The following is a 22527-nucleotide window of genomic DNA, read 5'->3' as shown; positions in this document are numbered from 1 at the left end:
GTCATTCTGCTTTGGATCAAACCGTCAGGAAATCACAGTTTTGATTTTTTAATCAAAATGAATCCTGAACATTTGATATTAACACAGGTGTGGATCCCAGTTAAAGTCAGAAAAAATATCTATATTTATTTCTTTTGGATTGATACCAGTAACATGCTGATTGAGGGAATTGTGGATGCTCAGGTTGCTTTCAAACATTCTGAATGTTACGGGCAACTTTAAGAATGAAGGTGATTGAGCATCTTAAACTCTTCTCTTCTCTTCTCTTCTCTTCTCTTCTCTTCTCTTCTCTTCTCTTCTCTTCTCTTCTCTGTCAATGTCTGTCCCCTGGAGGTGCTCTCTTAATGTGTTTGACTAAACTTCAGCCAGTCTTGACAGTGACGGTGCCCCATAGGAACCAAGTTGAGAGGATACCAATATGATTATAATAGAGGGTTTGCGGGCAGGGTCTATCACACTGTGTCACTTATAAAAAGCACAAAAAGCCAACTGGCGGGGTGCATGGCACTTCTGGCAACAGACATGGAAAAAAAGGCTGTTCGTGTATTTTTATTAGAGATGCTGTGATATGAGGGGACATCTTCATTTTCTTTCACCACAGAAGTGCTGAAGACTTCGGTGTCACATTAACTGAAGAGAGACGCTTATGGAAAGGTGACATGATCATATTTTAGTGTCATATTTAATGTTTTTACTTGATATATAAAAGTTAACTCTCAATAATCCAGACACATAAAATCAAGCTAATCTAATTGTAACAGAGATCAGTTTGACACCTCTGTGATGTTTGATAAAGCCTCCACCCAGAGCCCCTATTTCATAACACTCCATATCATTAGTATTGCAATGGCAGATCAGAGTGTGAAACATCATTAGGACAAATAACACACTGCATTAACACCATGTCAGCCCGAGTCGCAGCTTCTTTACTTGTATCTATCGATTTCTGTACAATTATTGTGTTTGTGTTTGTGTGTGTGTATGTGCATGAGTGGTGATGTGCGAGGCATCATCACATGCTCCTGTCCCTTAGGTTAGTGGATGAATGAAGGCTGTAAAGAGGAGCATGGCAGCTGTAAAAGTCACAAGGGGAGTCCAACAGTGCTGTAAAGAAGGCAAAGTTTCCCTCCCTCTGGGGATGACCTGGGTATGTGTGTGTGGAAATACATATGTCTATGAGGACATATAATAGTTGTAGTGTGTATATGTGTGCATATTTTTTAAAAAAAGAGAAAGCCACATTGGGTATATGCAAGGATTTATGTGTGTTTTTGTGCCTGTTTGCAAGCTTGTGGCTCATCCTGAAGCTAAACGCTCCACAATAGAATCTATTGTTGAGTCTATCAGCACTCTATCTGTGCCCCACATCCTCAGTCTCCTCACCCATCCATTCGCCTCATCAACGGCATCTTTCATTGCCAGCTCATCCTCCCACCTTCACCCCTGCAGGCAGACAGTGTGTGTATTTGTGTGTCTTTGAGAGGGAGACTGTGTGTTCATATCCCCAGGATTTACTTCAAAGACTGGTGGTTTCAGATGGGTCAAAGTTTGTGAAAGGCAGAGGCATATTTGAGGTGGATAGATAGCCCAATGTGTGTGCATATGTGTGTGCGTTAACCTCAGAAGTGCAACATTAGCGGATCAGGAGATACAGAGATGACTTTGTGTTTTCCTGCCCAAATGTCGATTTCACGCCACCCTCGTTTGTGGGTTCTTTTCAAAGAAGTCAGTGATCAGCTGTGTGTCATGTGCTGTTAAATTTAGCCTGAACAACGAGTGTTTTCGGGTCTCCCCTCAAGATCAATTGCTATTAACTTTGCTCTGAAGCATACAAATCAGCATCTGTCCCTCTGGGTCACTTTAAACAGGAGCTGTTTACAGGGGAAACATTCTCTTATGGCATTTGAACCTAATCAATGTTGAGTTCTTCAACTTATCAGTCTATTGAAGCTGCTGTCCACTGAATGTTGTCTTTTGAGACACAACTCATGTTTGGATTTGAGAGGGCAAATCAAGGCCTCCCGTTGGCCATTCACTTTGACAACGGGGCCCACTGGCTATTGTGCTCTACAGGCAGGGTGTAATTCATTTCATGGGGCACAGCCAGAATAAATAAAAGCGATCCTTAACAACATGCCCTGCAATTTGGTGAATAGTTTGCTTTTAACCTTTTAGCGATCTGTTTGTCTACTGCTTATCCATGCCTGTCACTGTTTAACACTCAATCTACCCTAAAGCTAAAGGGTTTTTTCTTCAAAATATGCATTTGTTTTGAAAGGGCTTCATCAAGATATGAATTCTGTACAGATCCCTATGATCAGACTTGATCATAACTGTGTTTTCCCATCCATCCATCCATCCATCCATCCATCCATCCATCCATCCTCCGCTGATCTGGGGTCAGGTCATGGGGCAGCTGCCTAAGGAGGGAAGCCCAGAATTACATCTTCCTGGCCACTTCTTCCATCTTATCCAGGGTTTCCCGAGGAGAGGACACTCCACCCTTTTCCAGCTGAGGACCATGGTCTCGGAGTTGGAAGTATTGACTCTCATCCCAGCAAATTGCTCGAGTGAGAGTTGGAGATCATGGCCTGTAGAAGCCAACAGAACTACATCATTTGCAAAAAACAAAGACTCAATCCTAAAGCCACCAGATCGGCTCTCCTCAGCATCTCAGCTGTGAATAAAAATTATGTCCATAAAGTTTTTAACAGAATCAGTGACAAAGGGCAGCTTTGACCCTCACAGGAAACTAATCCAAAACCTCACCATATCATCACTGGGGTAATTCGTTGCTGTTGGTCGATGGTTTATATATATTTTGTGCCAACCAAGACGACAGAGACTAGGCAGCTGAGAAAAGCCATCGGCTGAATCCCCACTCCGTTTGCACGTGGTTTTGTTCTGTGCACGTACAAATTTGTCCCGGACACACCTCCATTTTTCCCTTGTCATCTTTGGAGTCACAATTTGTGAGCAATTTCTTCCCAGCTATTCAAAAAATGCTTGTCCCTGTGCCTGGGCCCTGTGCCCGGGCGACATGACATCATAAATATGGCTGTAGTTTCGGACACACTGAACAAATCTCTCTCTCTTCTCTTCTCTTCTCTTCTCTTCTCTTCTCTTCTCTTCTCTTCAAATCCTCCAGCCATGTCTGCAGTTGTGTCTGTAAATGTGAATGCTGGTGTTGTTAACTTCTTCTTCTTCTTTGTCTACGTCTTTTTCTTCTTCAGGTACTTTTTATTTGGTAGTTCTTCTTCCTCTTCTTCTTTCCTTTCACTGGTTCTGTGTTTGCTCAACACTGCCTCCGTGATTTCCAGTGGTATTGCTCCATCTTCTGCGTCAAGTGACGGATAGCTAAGCTCCCTGAAAACGGACCAAATTAAGAGCGTAACCAACGTAGAAAATGGATGAAACTATCCATCAGTCTGCGTGTCCATCTTCTGCATTGAGCATAAATGGGCCTTTACTGCCGGCAATGCTGCCCAAGCTCTGGCACCGGTCGTACAGGGACCAGAAAGCTCATACAGTGATCTGGTACTCGATAGTCCCAGATATTCATAGAGCATAAATACAGGTTAGGGGGGATGGGGTGACAGTATCTGTGTGGCGGCAGAGTTTTCAGGGAGACTGTTGATGGGACGAAACTGTTTCTAAGCCTGGGGGTCCTTGACCGGAGGCTCCTGTAGTGCTTACCAGAGGGCAGGTGGGTAAACAGTTTATCTGCAAGATGATCCCTAACTGCCAGCGTCCACCAACGAGTTCGGGGATCACTGCTGTGACAGGCATCAACAACCTTATGGCCAGAGCTCCGGTCAGCCACCTTAACAATAGAGACATGGAACACAAACTCAGTGTGCCCCGCCTCACTGGAGACATGGTCGAAGCTCTGCTGTAGGAGGAAGTTGAAGGTTTTTCTGAAAAAGGACTCCACAAGATGTTTTCAGCAGACTCTCACCATCTGAGCTTAACTCACAACCAGGTAGTGATAAGTTGACAGCTCTGCCCCTCTCTTCACCCAAGTGTCCAAGACATGCGGCCGCAAGTCTGACGACATGACTACAAAGTTGATAATCAACCTGTTGCTTGAAGTGTTCTGGTGCCATGTGCACATGTGGACACACTTATGCTTGAACATTATTGTTATGGACAATCTATGACAAGCACAGAAGGCCAATAACAAAACATCACCAGGGTCCCTAACTTCAGCCACCGCCCAACTCAAATTGCACCCGAACTCAATGGTCCCTCCCAGGGGTGGTGAGCTCACAGGAAGGGGGGTCCCATGTCACCCTTTCAGGCCGAAGCACGACTGTGCCCCATGGGCATAGGCCCGGCTACCAAGCGCTCGCCTCCATGCCCCACCTCCAGGCCTGTCACCGGGACCTGGAGGGGTGTCTTGGTGACACTCAAAACCCCTCCACCACAATAAGGTGGCGGTCCAGGGAGGGAGTGTTTTTACATGTTACATGAAATTTGATTAACAGGATGTTTGCCAGACAAGCAGTAATATCTGCCTTCTCTGGTTTGGTCCAGCAACAAATCAGGAAAATGTGTTTTACTAACACATTTGGTGTTTGATTACATTCCCTACAAGTCACCATTTTTCTTCCCTTCGTGTTTGAGAACATTTCAGCAAATAATTGCAACATGTGGGTTAAAGATGTTTCCACTTCCTCAGAGGATCCAGGACAAAAGACAAAACTGACAAATGGAAGTGATTGCAGCAAAATAATTTAAGGATTTTTGCAAAAAACAGTGTTTGAATTCATAGTGCTTTTTAAAGGAGTCCAACTAAACCACATCTTAATGACACAGGCCTGTTTCTCTGTGGGATGTCATGTGTTCATCTTTCTGTATTCTGTGTGTGTGATGGAGAAAGAAAGCAGGGCAGAGGGAGAGCAGTCATCTGAGTACTGTCATCCAGGAGCACTGTTGGCATTTCTGGCTGTGTGTCCGTTTATGTGTGTGTTGGTGGGAGACTGTCCCTGCCAGATTGCTGCTTCATGCCCTAAGTCCACTCTAAAAGCAGTCAGCAGTAAAGCCAGCCTTCTAACGCACACAAAAAGTGTAAGACAAGTTTGTGTCTCTGCTTCATAAATAAGATAAATTGTTTAAAGTTCTGTTGATAGGCTGCTCTCTCTCTCAGCTCACTTACAGCTTGAAGTTTGTCTCTATTTCTGTGGAAATGTGGACATAATCTGACAGAAATGTAAAAGATGGGTTAATTGACAGGATTTTGCTCGGATACCTGGACAGTGTATAAGACTTACTGCTCTTCACTTGTAAATAACGAAGTGGGATTTTTGTGGATCGGGTTTGCTTCTCATAGATGCATCAGAATGATCTCTCTGAGCTCTTTATAACCTTGTTTTAGATCACAGTATATCCTTGCTGGGCAAGGCTGCTACTTTAGTGATGTACTGTTGTCGTGGGGGGTTGTATAAATGACCAGTTTAAATAAATGCCTTGAAAGGTGAGAAGCATCAAGTAATATCCATATTAATGCTACATATTCCAACAGAATGCTGCACGTACAGCCAGCCAATAAAAGTCAGTTTGCTGTATCCTTTTCTTTTTCTTTGAATACTTCCTCCAATATTGTACTTTTGCGGTTCTTTGATGAATCATCCACACCATGCATTGAAAATGGCCAGTGTGTTGATTTCTAGTTGCTAGTGTGTGATGTGGTATCATAAAGTGAATCACTGCTGTAAGAAGATGAAGCATCCTGGGGGAAAAAAAAGTTATAAAATGCAGTTTCTCAGTCTCAGGATGCTGCTGGGAAAGATGGCTCCAGGAATGTACATAATACATGTCTGTGCCATCAAAACACATTTACTTTAACACATGCAAATAGAAATAAAATTTGTATTAATAAAATTACTACGTTATTCTCGTAATATTACAACTTCATTCCAGAAGCCCGTGAAAAATACTTTTTTTGACGTGGCCCTAATACTCCATCGTATAATGTGGCATTGACAAATACTGAATTATCAATTGAATTGATCTTATATCATGATCCAACTTGGGATTTACACTCCTACCAAACACCTGCGTAAATATACTACCAGCTTTCTCCTTTTTTCAGTGTCACAGTATTTTAGTGTAACTTAACCTGTTATGTTCCTGCTCTGTTTGAACCTTTGTATTCTGAATATCCTTCAAGTTACTAATACTCCGTCACTTTTTATTTTTAATTGAATGAGCTATAGTTGGAAACATTTGTAAAAGAAAAAGCAGAGAAATGATGAAGTGGAAAAAAAAATTAATCCCATTTGAATATAACAGTCAAGGACTATTAAGGTTGTTTGTGTTTCATTGTCTAGTGTTCAAGAAGTGGACGTGTAAAGCTAGAGAAGAAATTAGACAATTAATAGCGATTAGATTGATCTGTTAAATGGAAACTGAGGAGCTGTGTAAGAAAAGTACTTTTGTGTCTTGAATTAATCCCTGCCCAGGGGAAACCGGTGATTCTGGAGGGAGAGTTTACATTTAGATTACTGGAACTTTAGAGCAGTATTAAATTGTCTGCAGATGGGCTTTTTCCTCTCTGTTTTGAATAAAATGTTTTGTTTTTACGGGGAAAATATTGTGCCAGGTCATTCTTCTGTGTCAGCCGTAACCAACACACACACACACACAAACAAGCCACATCCGTGTCCTCATTAAAAACAACTAGCTGGTTTACACACAGGAATAATAAACTGAGGGTGGGGGGTCATTAAGGTAACCACTCATATTCAAAGTTAATGATATGAAACCTTGTTTATGTTCTATGAAATGTTTTTTAATCATGGAGGAAATTAGATGCGTTGTGAAGGAAAGAGCACTTTGTATTAACTCCAGGTTTAAAAAAATTGTCACCTCAAATTAAAACCATGCTGTTATAATTTTTGAAAAAAGACGGTGACGTATGCAGATGAGGAGAAGAAATATGCAAATTAGGAGACTGTTGGTGGGTTTTTTTTTTCCCATGGAGGTCAAATTACAGGAAAAGGCCGACGGCACCAGTATCCATGCCCCCTCCCCTTGCTGCTATCCTCTGTGCTGATTTCAAATGCCATCCTCCCTGTGTTGCACTCTCCATTTTACCCCCATTTTTTCCAAAGCACACTCCCCTGTCACAGGGTTTCAACTGCAATTACTTTTAGTATCACTTCTCTGTGAGAAGTCAACTTCCCTGGAGCTTTTCTATCAGAAGCTATTACAGCAGGGGGGCTGGGTGAAGTTAAGTGGCATGACCTGTGGGTTGGATGGAGTTGTGAAAGAGGGGGGAGAGTAAATGTATGGCAAATTTATGGAATATTTGAATAAAGGCAGAAGGATTGTAATAAGGGCCACACAATGAAAACATCTTTAATTTTAAATTAGACAGTGAAAACATTTCAAACTGTTACTACTTTGTGTTTCTGTGTGAATATTTTGCAACTACTGCTACAGGCCAGTTTTCTCAACTCATTCAGCCGAACCGGTCTATCCCCATCCTGTCACTTCTTTCTACCCTTAATTCACCTCTTACCCCCCCCAGGGCCAAAACTGTAACCCTCATGAATGGGTGGATGACAACACACACATGCACACACGCTGACAGAAAAAGGAAGAAAGAGCTGCAGCTGAGGTAGATCTGCAGAAAGGGGGTGAGGAGCAATCGAGGCGGCTAATTCAAGAAGAGTCATCTGTGCCTGTGTGTAGGAAAGACAGAGAGGGTTAAGGTGCAGGCTTGTGCAATCTCCTTGCCCCGGGTCACACATATGTAGTTTTGCACCTAGGTGCCGAGTCAGCCACCCATCTCTCTGATTGATGAGCTGAGTGGTTGCATCTCGCAAAACTCTGATCTCTCTGTACACCTGGGATCCTTACGCAACTCAAAGAGAGGCTTTGTCTCAACAGAGAGGCATGAAAAGGGAATAAAAAGAGCAAGTGAAGTTCTGCTGGCCTGGATTCATACAGTTTTTTTTTTTCTTTTTTGCTAATATACCCTTGAAGTTACAGCTGAGAACATTACACATTACAAATGGAGTTTGCCTGCACAACTCATGTCAGTATGTAAGGTCCAGTTGAACAAGTATTTCCAACAGGCAGATTCATGTCAAGGGGTAAGAGGAGTCGGGTCATGTGACAAATGGTTTGATTCAAAGGTCAGCTTTCGGATTTTGCCCACTGATATCAGTACTGCTTAAGCAGATGGATGATTTGAAGGCGTGTTTGTTTTTCTACTTCAAAGTGTGATTACATTGGTTCATTCACTTTGTGATATGACAGTTTTGTTACAGAATTAAAAAAAAAAAAAACCCAGAGAAACCGTTACAGCTTACTTTGTTTTCTACTATAATTGAGACCCAGAACATATGCTTTTTGTCAACAATCACGGTTCTTAAAGTCACCCAAATGTTTAATATTTCTAAGTTTTGCATTCATGGCCAAAACGTAATTACTTGCAGCCACATGTCTGTTTTTGGTGTGATGATAGTAAACTATGGCAGCTCCTACTCACTGATTACACTTAAAGAGCTTCAATGGTCAGATTTGCCCCAGAAAAGCAGTTAAATTGTGTTTTTCTTGGTGTGCCTGCCAGTTTTCAAGTCTCCCCAAAGGTACATAAATGATCATATATACAAAAACCATATGTGCACCTTCTACACACAAAATACTGATGATAAAATAAATAGTTTGAATATTCTTATTTAAATTTTGGTGCTACAAATACACACATCCTTGCATCAGGGTCCTAATTATCTCCATGGAAGATTGTATACTGTTCAAGTTAATAGTTTATCAACTGTTACCTGTCTTCTTGAATTTTGATGCTGATTATAGTTTTATCTGGCTGCTTTGTTTCACGTCTGTCAGGTTCTTCTGGTCTAACCTTAAATATTTGATCACCAAAGAGGAAGGACCTAAAAGCAAGATTTCAGGTTGGAGTTAGTCAGATGTTGGAAATCAAGAGGTGTTTTTTTTTAAACAAATAAAGGTTCTGGACAAGACCCATGAGGATCTGGCAATAAAAAGGGAAACCAAGGAGCATTTATACTGAGGTGGCTAATGATTTAACAAGGAGCAGGTGTGGTGATCAGCAAATAGGTGAAATAGGGGAACAGGAAATAAACACAACAAGTACACATTTTTAGTACACTGGGGTTTTATGCAACTGGCTCCAAGCATGACATTATTAAGTGCAGTCTATGATAACTAATAGTAACACCTGTTTAAGTCTATTATAAAGCAAAATTATCCTTTAGTATTTGTGCTGTCTCCTACCTTTAGTGCTCAGCAGCTAAAATCCAATTAAATTTAATCTGTCTTTCTTTCTAAGGACATGACTTCTTGTTTTTATGTGTGTGCATGTCTATAAACTCAGAAAAAAAGAATTGCTTATAGGAATTTTTTAGGTTTAAAGGGCCTGCAAAGTCTTATCTGGTAGGCCAAGGGGGTGGTAGTGGAATAACACGTTACTTTCATCTACTTTCTGCCACGTAACAAAGCTCCATTTTAACCGAAGGAGCTGTCCTTGTTGATAAAAAGTTTGAGTGAGGACATAAAAGTGTGCAGACTCTTTGTAACTGTATATATTATCAGATCACATGCTCCAGCTAGGACCATGAGCACACAGGCGCCTGGTATCTCCAAGGAAACATTTTTCACTTCCACGTGTCTTGTTTGTGGTCTTTGGAAAGACTTCTCTGGCAACTTTTATTGTGCAAGGATAACCAGGGTCAGCGTCACTCCTTGCTTTCATATTTGACTTATGACCTGCTATCCAAAGCGGTGAAAGAAGACATTCTCTTTTACCAGATTTGTTGCACTTCATATTCAATCAATCACTGTTTTTGACACAAACAGTAAACAAAGAACCAGCAGAAAACAGAGGAAGAGGAATGAGAGTGGTGTATGAATAATGGGAATGCTTCTATACAGCACACTGATGTGATTATCTTTAGTTTCACAGCAGCAATATGTACGTAAACGTGTACATCCTCACTCCTTGAGAGGTAAAGACACATTTCCCTCCTTCCCGTCTATAGAAATAAGTTTAGCGCAGAACATGCTGTGAAAAACACATGCCCCCCTTCCCTTCCCTCTGTGCCCTTCATCGCTGCATCCTTGCTCGTACACTCGTATAATTGCAATGGACAATCAGATGCCATCTTTATGGGCGCATGGTACAACTGTCACAACGTGTAAGAGCACGATAAAGCGTGGTCGATAAGTCCTGTCAAAAGAGCTTACGACATGCTAACGCTCCCCTCACCACCACGCGGTGTTGATTGTTCCACTGAATCAGTCAGTGAGAGCTGGCCAGCCTTGTTCTTAGCAGATGTCTTAGCTGATGCCTCTCCCTCAGCCTGATGTTGTTAACAAGAATTAATGAAGGATGGTGGCAGCTGAGTGACTGTTTGCTGCGTAGGTGGGGATGGGGCTGTTCATCTTATATGGTTATTAAACTTAACTTGACAAAGGTGTTGGGAGATGATAAGGGGGTAAAACCTAAACAACACCAGGAAGAATCCTCCAGTTTTTTGTCAGCCACTGCTTTATTGCTTTTGGGGGGGGGGGGGAACTCAACTCTTGTTATTAATCCTGATGAAGCTGTGAATTGCATTAGCTTTATGCTACTGAAAGCCAGAACCATCAACACAACATGGTCGTTGCAGCAAGAACAATCTTAGAATCCGATTACATGGCATAGTGTGTTATATGTTCCTATAAAATTTTTAGATGCTGTCATTGTCAAACTAATTTAAAGGCATGTTAGCATCAACAGAATCTCAGCAAGACAAAACAAGCCAAACCAATTACCTTGAGTTTCTTGTGTACCATCAACATCAGTTTAGCCGTCATCACTCTGCACTCCAAATGAGGTGATTTAGATCAGCTCCATGAACTGGGATTGGATTTTAATATAAATAGCTTACATGCAGTTCTTTATATCACTGTTAGATTATCTACTACAATCCAGGATGTCTCAGCAGGATGATTGCTGATGACTCCTAATGTTTTTGTTTTTTTTTTCTTTGCATTGCCATAAAAACCTGTATATTATCATTTAACATTAATACAATCTCTACAAGTCTGCATGTTACTCTCACCATCATGTTGAATTTTGAACTGTGTGACGATAAAAGCCTGATGGTCTTTGATCTTTTTAGCCTGGAGGACATGGTGTACATGATCAATAAATATAATTTAATATTTTGATTTGTGGCCCTGTGATGGACTGGCGACCTGTCCGGGGTGTACCCTACCTCTCATCATGATGCTGAATTGGACTAAACAGTATAGAAAATTATTCGGTCTTTGTCAGGTGACATATCGCTCAGGATAGCTGCAGTGTATTGTGGGTCGATCGTCATGTTGATTGCTTATTCGTAAACTGTGCATCGTCTTTGGCAGCGTTTTAATCTGATAAAATGGGAGTCTCTTGTAGTGTGAAAGGCTGCTATACTAAGTCACATGATAAAAAAGGTAGAAAAGTAGGCCACAACGTTAGATTTTTTTTGGTTTCCCACTTGTAAAAGAGGCTTTGGACAGCAGGTTGAGGATCTTAACAGGAACCACACCCATAAACATGCTTCTCCCATATGATGGTGAAGAAAGCAGAGTGTTGGATAAGGTTGTCACTGTGTGCTGTGCACTGACAAAACATTGCTCAACAATAGTTTAGAAACAGGGATGACTAACAAAGACATGATGATGATGTATGTGTACAGTTGGACACGTGGAAGTTTTCATATTCCTGCATACAAACATTTTCTAATTAAAAAAATCATTTTTACATGATTTTAACATGAATAATAAAGTGTGTCAGTGGCATTTTTTAAGTCTTCTTGACTGTCTCTTAGCCTCTCTTAAGCACACAAATAACCAGTGTCAGTTTTGATAATGAAAATTACTCTTCATCCATAATTACATAAAAATGTCTTGTGGAGATAAACACTGAACTGAATACATGATTGTTCATAAAATGAGAAGCTTGACTGTTTTACTTTTTCACATAAGTGGTTTTTACTGAAATACACAGTCATGATAAACAGTAGCAGCACAACGGTACAAAGATTAAATTACAATAAAAGAAAATAGATAGGTCATAGTTAGGTCATGTGTCTGACAAAGACTGATAAAAAAAAATATTGCTTAGTCAGACTAAAAACAAGACTTTTAAAATGCATGAAAACTTGTTAGTCAGACCAAAACTGAACAAAAACTATTGTCTTAAAACTATGTAAACAGATCCAGACAGTTCATTTTAGGATCAAATATCACTCCTACATGTATGTGTCTGAACTGAGACACAGGTTGGTGGCAGGCCCATCTCTTTTGCATACACCTCCTTGGTGAACTCATCAACTCATTCTGATGATAATCCTACTTTACTTACCTTCACCTCTTCCTCACTATGCAGCAAGCTAAATTGGCCTTTATGTGGCTGCTGGGTCAGCTGGGGCTCAGTTGGCACAGATGGTGGGACTTGTATGTGCTGACCCATGGCATCAACGGTGGGCCACCCCTGTGGAGTGTCATTCCTTTGGCCTTCCGATGCTGGCATGAAGGTCATCCTTAATTGCTACCTCTGTCCTGGTTCCCTACTGTGGCCCCATGACTGGGTCTCGCTTTGAGCCCGTCTAGGTTTGATGAGGGAGGAACCCGACTGTGTGAACATAACCATCAAAGAATTGTGAGATTGTGCCACCAGCATCTGCAAAGAGGCAAGAAGAAATGAGAAAATTTTCTTAAAAGTGCATTGATGATTAGTCTGAGCTGGAATCATAGTTTTACTATGGAAAGGAAGAACAATCTGCAATTATTTATTTTGATGTTGTTATCTGAAGATCACAAGTTAATTATTCTGTTATCTGGAGATCACAAAGCTCATTTTCACGTGATAACAAGTTCATTTATCTTATTACCTCCAGACAAAACAAAAGAACAACTTGAGCTAAAAAATGAACGGTTAGCATACTAGCACCTAATTGCATCATTTGCTGTAACATTTGGAAGAATCTGTGACAGGCCTACATGAGTTATCATTTCCTTTCCTGTATTGGCTTCTCTAAACTCTAGATCTATATAATACAGTTTGTTTTATTGTACTTTATTAAATAGTTATTCTATTACCCTGGGAAAATAAAGTTATCTTAAAGTTATATTAGTTATTGCAAGAAAGCAGTTTTATCTCAAGTTAACCAAACAGTGTACTTATGTATATATAATGACATCTGCCAATTTTTTAAGGTGATTATCGGCGTACACAGTTTAGCACATCAATCAAAGAGTAAGCTCACAGTGTAATATGTAAGTTTTGCTCTTTGTTCGGAAAATTCTACAGTGAGGGATCTGATGAAAACTAGCAGCAGAGATGATAATTCAGTTTCAGATTCTCTTCATTGGCTCCCTGTACAATGAAATAATCAAATATAAAGTGCTCTGTGACCAATCTCATTGTTTCTTAAAAGATGTCATAGTTCCATATTTTTTTCCTGTCGACTCATTTTTTCTCTGCAGGTTTGTTTGTGGTTCCTAGAGATTAAAAGTAGAACGGGAGGCAGAACCTTCAGTTATCAGGTCCTTCTCTGTGAAACCAGCTTCCCAGTTTGGCTTCAGGAAGCAGACACCCTCTCTACCTTTCAGATTAGGCATAAAACTTACTTTCTATTAAAGCTTATAGTTTGGGCTGGCTTGGGTGATTTTTACCCATCACTTTAATTAAGCTGCCATAGGCTTAGGCTGCTAGGTGACAGCATATAATGCACAGAGCACTTCCATGTATAAATATATAACATTACTACTGCCTCAGCAGTTATATCTGGTTAAGAGTTATGGAGCTTATCAACACCTCTTTGCCTTTCCTCTCCACCCCACCTACCAATCAAGACTGATGGCCACCTTCAATAAGCCTGGTTCTGCTGGAGGAATTTTTGCTCATGTTTACAGTTTTGTTCCTTTCCACCATCACCTGCCACCCTGCTCATGCTCAGGATGGTGGAATAAAAGATGTGACGCAGTTTGTTGGTTTTTCTTAGCGAAGCAATTATTTTTGACAAATTGGTTTATATGAACAGTTATTCTAAATTGGAAAATGTGGCTCATATAATAATTTGTTTTAATTGGATTATAATTTAACTCAAATTAACTGTACTGAATGCTTTGAGGACTTAATATCGAACTGAACCGAGAAAGACAAAAAGTCATGTTTGTAAAATAAAAAGTTGAACACTAGGCAACATATAATGAACATTTATGAGTGCAGTGCTTTACAAATATTCATAATTTAAATTAATCTGTTTATATCATGTTATAAAGAATCAAGGGCTGGTTTAATGATATTTTACTTAAACATTTATATGATAAGCCATAAATTTAATCAGGCTCTTACATTTTATTTTTACTTTGTACAGCCAGATTAAATATCTAATCCTCTCTAATGGGCACTATCTTTTATTTATACCTAAATATTTAGCAAAATGCTGGCACTCACATTTATCTACCACTCTTTGTAGCTATGGCCTCATCACAAACAAGTGTATTTAAAACTATTTGTCCAGATGCAACTTTTGCGGGCAAAACTTGATTATTTACACCTCAAAAAAACGAAGTGAAACTGATAAACAGAATTCCAGCAGTGTTAACATAACCGGGAGGACAAGGCCTTCTTTAATGTGAGACCACAGCATAAACTGCCCCAACTAGTCACAAGGCTCGCTCAAATGACTGCAAGCTGTTTTTATCCTTCACATCTACTTTGTAACACTTGCCACAAACACAGCAAGCCGTCTTACAGAACTTCACAGAACAATAGTTCTGTCTTCTGGCTGGTTTACGCAAAATAAATTCTTGGAGAATACCAAAAGTACACATTGAATAAATAGTAGGGGAGTCAGAGGTCATGGGCTCTGCATCTCTTTGATTTATTGGCACAAGATAAGCATCGTACTTGCATCAGACAAACAAAGCCAAGAACTTTTAAGCCAGAGACTTAATATGTAGAGCTTGTTAGTGGGGAGGAGTTAAAAACATGGCAGGAAATATGCTGAGAAGTTTTAATCTGGAAAGAGGCTACAACAGAACTGAAATGACGAATGGTAAATGGTGAAGACTATCAATTATTCCCTTTTATTGTACCTTATTTGCATTTGTTTACCTTTAACACACATGTTCTGCCACTGTGACTTAGCGTGCTAATGGCGCTAATAGAAAACATCCAGCCAGCAGCAGTTGGGCTTTCAGAGGCACAGATCATTGTTCACATGTCACAAAAAGATCCCACGGCCCCTGGGTGCTTTTTTTTTTTTCCTGTGTGGCCTCCATCACTTCAATTCCTCCCTCTCTCCTTCACTCGCTCGCTTGCTGCCTCCCTTCGTCCTTCTCTCTCCAGCAGCCCCGTGGGAACGTGAGGGTTGAAATGACACACAGTGGCTGACTGTCGCCCAGGGGCCCAGGTTTCTGGCCTTGGCTGGCTGGATCTGTATGGCAGCTGGTGAGCCCGCTGCCCTCTCTCTGGCCTGCAGCATCAACAGTGGTGGTAGTGGGACTGATTGGAGCCTCACTCTGATCTCTGACTCTGGGGCTGACGTTCAACTGCTCACTGCTGCCCACACAACTGGTGGTGAGGAATTAGAACGGAGAACGGGGATGTAATCGGGAATGAGCAAATACACACACACTAAAAACAGAGAACCTACAATGCCCAGTCAAATGGCTGAACTGCCACATCCAAATAAAATAACAATTACGATAAAATGATGCAGGATTAACAGAATATGGACTGTGGTCTTGATGTGGTTATACTGGAAAATAACACACTGCCAGTTAAGTCTTCTGTTAATTTGCACGTTCAAGGCTCAAATTAAACAATCATTCATAAATAGAAACACCTTTGAAAAAGGCAAGCAGCACTACATCACAACTGTACATCCTTCCCTTTATAAATGGGCAACAAATATTAGCATAAACAAAACAGTAAACACAGATAAAGATGCCAGAATCCTCATAAATAGTGTCGACATGTCTGGATGTTTGAGAGGTTAAGATTATATTATTACTTCCCTTTCTAAAAACTGGTGCTGTTGATTAATGCAATTAATAAAATAACTGACTTTATTGCAGGAATATGAACTAATTGTTTACAAGTCATCATCGAGGCAGAAATAATTATCTAAAACCAGGAATAAGAGAAGATAGTATGCAGATGTAACATAGTCTCGGGTTAAAGAGGATTATTTGCCCTCTGCTCTGACGGTCTGAAGAGTTGTGACGAGACAGGGTGGGCAGGTTTAGGGAAGGAAGTTGATGCTTTTCAGGTCTCAGTGGTGTCTGCTGGTGTAAATTCTGTTCCTGAGCATAACTAGTGGAGGGAGATGATGTCGGACTCCGGGGCAGTGCTGGATGTGGTCAAACCATCGTGCAACATTCACGTACTGCTCCTTTTCCTGGATGGATAAGTCCACCTAAGGGAGGAGAGTGGGAAGAAAAAGAGAGAACAGCTTATCAAAAAAAAAAAAAAAAAATCCCAACCACTGAGGATGCCAAGAAATCCATAAAGTGTTTTGTGCACTTTAACAATGACATGCTCAACTTGTATTTATTCCAAACTAAGTTTATAAACATGCAAAATAATAAGTACAAGAAGAAAATAAAGTGAATTAAACCTCTAGTAAACATGACCTAATTTTTGATTGATTTAATATTTTGTCTAACTTAGAATCTCCTAATGATCACTGGGAAAAAAAATGAATAAATAAAAATAGAAATGGCTGCTATTTTTGAGTTAATACTGCCCATCTGAGAATTTGCTCCACTTCAAGCCTCTAAACCGTGAAAATATTTGCGGATATACATAATAAGATCAATGCTTTGGATAACAGCAAAAGAAAAAATACCTACCAGATTTTTCATTGTAACATCTGAAAACTACATAGAAGTTTGTGTCCAGTAGAAATTTTCCACCAGTTTCGTACAAAGCAGGTGTCTCCAAATTCAACACAGCAGCAAGACTCACTGAGACGTCTTTGCAAATTAAATCTAATCAGGCGTTTGGCTTTTCATTATCTCATTAAATGAAATATGGAAATCCACCCCCAAACACACACACACACACACACGCACACACACACACACACACACACACACAACAACTGAGCCTAAAACCATTCTAGCATCAGTCAGGTTTAATGTTTGTGTAAAAGTTGTTTTCTATGAATTGAACATCGGTGCAGGCTGTGGCCGAGGGTCGGGCTCGCTGACCCGCTGTCCCCGAGGTTAAAAACCACACTGATTGCAAACCAAAGTGACGCTCCTCTGCCTGGTGGCGGGGGGCAAACTTCCATCTCCGCCACAACCACTGACATCTCTCAACATGTGATCTCTCCCCTCCCTCCATCTCATTCTGCCTTTCCCATTTCTGAACTCGCTTGTCTTTTATCCTATAAGGCGTAACAAACTTACTTGTCCCTGGTCTGAGGCTAAAGACATCACTTTATGCCACATCACTTTATCTGTTTGAAGAGAACTGAGAATGTGTTTATAATCCGTGTGTTTATTGCCAGCTTGCTCTCGATGCCCTTTGGCCAGATGACTGGTCTAATTGTGTCTTATATACTATAACAAATTGATAATTAGAGCTGTGGTTTGACTAAAGTGAGCGCTGATAGGAAGGGAAAAGGATGGAAGAAGGGATGGATGGCTGAGTCCTCAGTAAGCAGTGACAAGAACAAACCCAGACACCATAAATCAATTAAATTTACCCATGCATAAGGAAATTTAACACTCCAAAAGTTTTGTTGTAAAATCTGCACATAAAGAAAAAAAAAAAAAACAAGTGGCAGAACTACTGACCCACATGATAAGAGTGATGACAAGGTGCCGTGAAGAAGAACAGGGAAGGTCACTTACTACGAGTGGATGGAGTCCATAGTACATGAAAGTATCAGCTATGGTGAACTGGTTCCCAGCCAGGTAGACCTTGTCTTGCAGGTAGAGGTTGAGATCCTGAAAGGAAATTTCCCAAAGAGAACTCATTATGCAAATTACGCATTACATATGCTAATATATGCATTATGGTAAAGATTTATGTGTAAACACACTTGTCTTCACATGACAGATGAATGCATTACATGAATCACTAATGAAGCTTCCTGTAAGAAGAGGAGGAAATGTTATTCTGGACATTTAAGCTGCTTTTTTCTTTCATTTCAAAATCAGCTGGAAACAATCAGCTTTGTTTAAGACATATTTTGCTTTCAAGTGTATAATTTTCATTACTTCTTATATAGATGCTACAGACCTAAAGGGGACACAGCAGGTTCATTAACCTATATATCTGTGGGTGCGTGAGGTAGTCTGAAGCCTGGCTTGCTTGCATGTGTGTCTGTGATGTGGATAGGAATAAAATGTAACCTGAGGGGGTACGCTGTATCTCCTCATGACTGGCGTCTTAGCACAGATGCCATACAGAACAGACCATTTGTTTACTCCGCTACAAGATGACTACAAGTCTAGCTTGCAAATCTAATGAAGCTGTTTCAAACTTGGGCAGCTTTTTGTGTGTTTCTCAGTCATCGTCTGTGCATGGACGTGCTGGTCCCACGGGAAGGGACCATCTTTAGCACTTGTACATTGTGCAACACCGCACACACGCAGAAACACACACAAGCAACTTCGGGGCAAATTAAGTTATTGTGCGGCAAGAGTGGGCGATGCCAAACAAGGCATGAAGACTGCAGACTTCCTCCCCTTCAAAAATCAGATCCTTGCTTTTCTTAGCCTACAGCCATGGAGTGGAAGCTCAGTCGTGCATCAGAAGAGAGGAAGCTCTCCTGCTAACCCCCACCCCCACCCAACACGTGGAACTCAAACCTGGGTTCTCTTCTACCTGCTCTTCTTTAAAACTGTGCATTACTTAGCTGAAATATTCAGATAAAATGAAGTAACAGCATTTCCACCAATCGACAGCACCACAGTTCGGCCCAAAAACCTGCAACAGTTTCTATTAAAGAGTTTTGCCCTTTGGGTAGTAATATAAGCAAGTTTTATCATAAGTTGAACTAACATAAGAATATTGCGCAATGAGTTGCACAACTTTAAATTCATCCTTTCCTTCTACTCTCTACAAATACTACGGTTGTGTTTGATGTGATGATTCTCCAGACATTTTTATACTCTTGAGGCTTTCCTTTAAATACAATAACCACACAGCTTTCTTCTGGCCCACAACCTTCAGGAGACACAGCATCTTACTTCCTGAATGCATTTAAAGTAGAAGATCAGGAGGAAAATGTCTGCAGAATATTTTTTCTGGTTCTCATGTTGGTGTATGTAGTTTTAGTCGTAAACAGGATGCTGGTACTTTCTGCTGACTACAGATGGATGTTTAAGTATCTGCATCATAAAACAAATGATAGTCGTTAAATTCTGTGGCTAACTTGTTTAAGGTGGAAAATGTTCTTAATATTTAGCTATCTGAGTTAAAAAAAAATAAATAAATAAATAAAAAAGTCCTGACATGTTTATTATAATCTCATAAGAGTAAGAAAATGTTTACTTTAGAACCAAGTGGTAGCAGATTTTCTTATTTGCATCCTGGGGTTGTGAAGTTTAAGAACTCCTGCTGTTGACACTTTTTTAAATTTTTTATTTTTATCTGTGGGTAATTTAATGGGAGATGACTGGTGTGCTTGAAAGAAGAGTGTTAAAGATGCAGCTAAAGCAGCAGGACAGGACAGGGGGCCACAGGGCACCAGAGCTGTGCCGCTCAAGGCGACTTCCTTCTGTAAGTGGCACCATTAAAATATTTAAGAGGCCTGTCCAGATAACATGCTGCAACACAGCATGACTCCTCAGCCATGCCACAACAGCATGTCACGCAGGGAAGTGTGCACACACACACATAAACACAGACATTTCACGCTGACAGGACGGTGCCAAGAGGCACCTAGCGTCCAGCAGACCAGTGGCTGACGATCCGTTTCACACTGACTGGCGTCAGGCACATTAAAGCCGTTTTCTCTGTCGTATGGGGCCATGTCACTTAAGGGGCCAAACATCAATCTTTACTCCTGTCCCTTGTGCCTTAACAAGTCGAACACACACACACATATATACACTGACCTAACTGGTAGACAGTAAAAACGAAGCGAGAGAGAGAAACTAAGATGGCGTGTCACTCCTAAAATACAGGAAATTTTTTCACTTTCATGAATCCAAAATATTTCAAGATTGAACATTTAGGATTGACAGGCTGGTAGAAAAGAATTACTTTTGAATAAATGTGAAATAATTGGGGTAAAATTAACAAATGCCTCAGGTTTACAATCTCAAGCTTTCCATAATATCAGATTTTCTACCTTCAGGATGGTCTTGATGTCTTCTTTTGTACAGCTGTCGAGTTTGGTCACTCTGTACTCCAGCCACTGCTGCACCACTGCTCTGTTCTCTGGAGTGTCACCCAGCAGCTCAGGGCGCTTGGCTTCTTTCACAAGGTAACAGGCAATGGTCACCAGCCCCACCAATGGAGGACCGTTATTATTCTGTAGCACAGGTACCTACGGGGAAAGGTGTGTCATAGGAAGGGTGATGAAATATTAAAAACTAAATTTCTGAATCTCTGAGGTTCCCTAATAGGAGCCTAACTCAGACATGAGAGCAGCTGCTTGTGTCTGAAGGAGTATCTCATAGGGACAAAAGAGCAGGAGTAACAAGTATGTAATCATCCATTGATTGCTCCTTATAGTAATAACAGATTTTTTTTAGGTCGATCTGTTTAACTGTCAGTGAACCGTCCTTTAACATGAAAGCCATTCATTTTGACGTAGCTCTCTCCCTTTTACCCCTCTATCACCCATGCGGGAAGTGCACACCCACTTTACAGTCTTTAAAAGTCGCTTAGTTAGCCAATGGTGCAGCTAACTCCACCCCCAGCTTACATTGTATGGCTGTCCATGCTCAAAGCATGCGGCTCTTTTCATAATCCTAACACGTAGAAAATAAATGAGCTGCCATCAAATACTGATATCAGGATATGCTTCTATATTAGATGAATCTCAGTTTACAGCAGACTGATAACCACGAGAGTCTACTATTCAAATCTTTATTCAATCCACATGCCTAGCTTGTTAGCATTCCCTTGCTAGCTAGCGTGCACTAGATAGAACTGCTTACAAGCATTTTATTCAAACAAAAAAAGTTTTTTTTAACAACAGCGGTTAGGACGACAAAGAACCATCGTATTACCTTTTTATCTCCTTGTGTACTATACTTGTTCGGTTTTTTAATGCCCAGATATTTTTCCAGCGATGATAACTCCCGTAACGCCATGTTTCAGACTATCAAGTGGGGGGGCTGGACAATGAGCGACGGTCTGATTGGATAAAAGGCTCAACTCCCGCCTACCAACGGTTGATAGACAGTAAAGATAACCAATAAAATCAACTAATGTTGCAAGTCGGTTTCGTCATATTGCATCGGTGAATTAAAAAAAAAAAAAAAAAAAAAAAAAAAAAAAAATTGAAGTAGAAAATAAAATTGAAATAAAAAATTGGAAACCTGAGTTATAACAAACACGTCAAATGAAGAAAAACATTTTTTTTGTAAAACCCATTGCATTATAAAATCTAATAACGTGCAAATAGATAATATAATGTATCTTGAAACTAACAATGAAAATTATTCTATTTTTTTTACCATCTGCAAAACCCTACAACTGAGAGTTTGAATTCCTGTATCTCTAATGGTTTCCATATTTAAAAAAAAAGATTAGTATGTAAAAACAAACAAAAAAACAAACAAAAAAAAACTCTATATCATTTATTTATTTCTCAAGAGAAATGCCAAGGGTTTGTTAATTGCAGACAGAAAAACACATTACACATCCCTACTAAAAATACGTTTTTTTAATCTTTAGAAATTCTGTTTGTCTAGTACTGCTAGTTCACAGCTACATAAATATTATAACACAAATCTTTTCAAGAGGACTTAATTGAATCTTGAGTCACCAAAGATGGTATGAATTTTCAGTGTCAAGCCCCACTGCAAAGTTTACCAGTCCCATCTGCCCACTTTTCTCTGTGTTGTGTCCTGGCTGAGACACTAAATGAGTCATATATGTTTGGATATACAGTATGCCTTCATGATTTCCCCATAATGAAATGCCATCTGTCACTTAAAGCCACATTTAATAACTATGTTCTGTCCAGGTAAGTGTGTGACTTTGTACCTGTGTATTTATATATGACATAATAGAAAGTGACAGCTTTCAGTCTTAGCAGATTATCTTTGGAAGAGCTTATCTTGATAGCATGACTTGAGGTCTTGTTAGCTTCACTGGTACTAAGTTAAGATAATGTAAGTTAAGATAAGATAATAAGAGATAAGATAGGATAAGATAAGATAAGATAAGATAAGATCCTGGCTGTTTTTATTTATATTATAAATTAAATGGATGTTTTTTCTTTCTGGATTTATATAAATATAAATATAAATAAAAAGGCGATGATGTTTTACATAAAAAAACACAGTTTTTCTGTTTGTTTT

At 40.0% G+C, this 22527-nt stretch overlaps 1 protein-coding gene across 1 annotated transcript; it reads right to left on the bottom strand.

Moving 5' to 3' along the window:
- Window positions 1-14885: 14885 nt before the first annotated feature.
- On the bottom strand, window positions 14886-21352 carry eef1e1 (eukaryotic translation elongation factor 1 epsilon 1). Its single transcript, XM_041968775.1, has 4 exons — window positions 21229-21352; window positions 20343-20540; window positions 17893-17988; window positions 14886-16448 (listed from the first exon to the last, which is right to left on the bottom strand). Exons 1-4 carry the CDS (start codon window positions 21310-21312, stop codon window positions 16305-16307), a joined length of 522 nt encoding a protein of 173 aa, XP_041824709.1. The 5' UTR covers window positions 21313-21352; the 3' UTR covers window positions 14886-16304.
- Window positions 21353-22527: the final 1175 nt, after the last annotated feature.

This window comes from Melanotaenia boesemani, chromosome 18 (genome assembly GCF_017639745.1).
Source record: "Melanotaenia boesemani isolate fMelBoe1 chromosome 18, fMelBoe1.pri, whole genome shotgun sequence".
Lineage (NCBI taxonomy): Eukaryota > Metazoa > Chordata > Actinopteri > Atheriniformes > Melanotaeniidae > Melanotaenia > Melanotaenia boesemani.
Note: the sequence above shows the minus strand (reverse complement) of the source record. Positions and strands in the feature narration are given on the sequence as shown.

What these genes read in the sequence shown, in the direction of transcription:
- eef1e1 (XM_041968775.1), bottom strand. Translation starts at nt 21,312, where the DNA reads ATGGCGTTACGGGAGTTATCATCGCTGGAAAAATATCTGGGCATTAAA. An exon ending in GTACACAAGGAGATAAAAAG is followed by an intron (nt 20,541 to 21,228) that starts GTAATACGATGG and finishes CTTTCCCCGTAG; the next exon opens with GTACCTGTGCTACAGAATAA. An exon ending in ATGGACTCCATCCACTCGTA is followed by an intron (nt 16,449 to 17,892) that starts GTAAGTGACCTT and finishes CTCCTCCCTTAG; the next exon opens with GTGGACTTATCCATCCAGGA.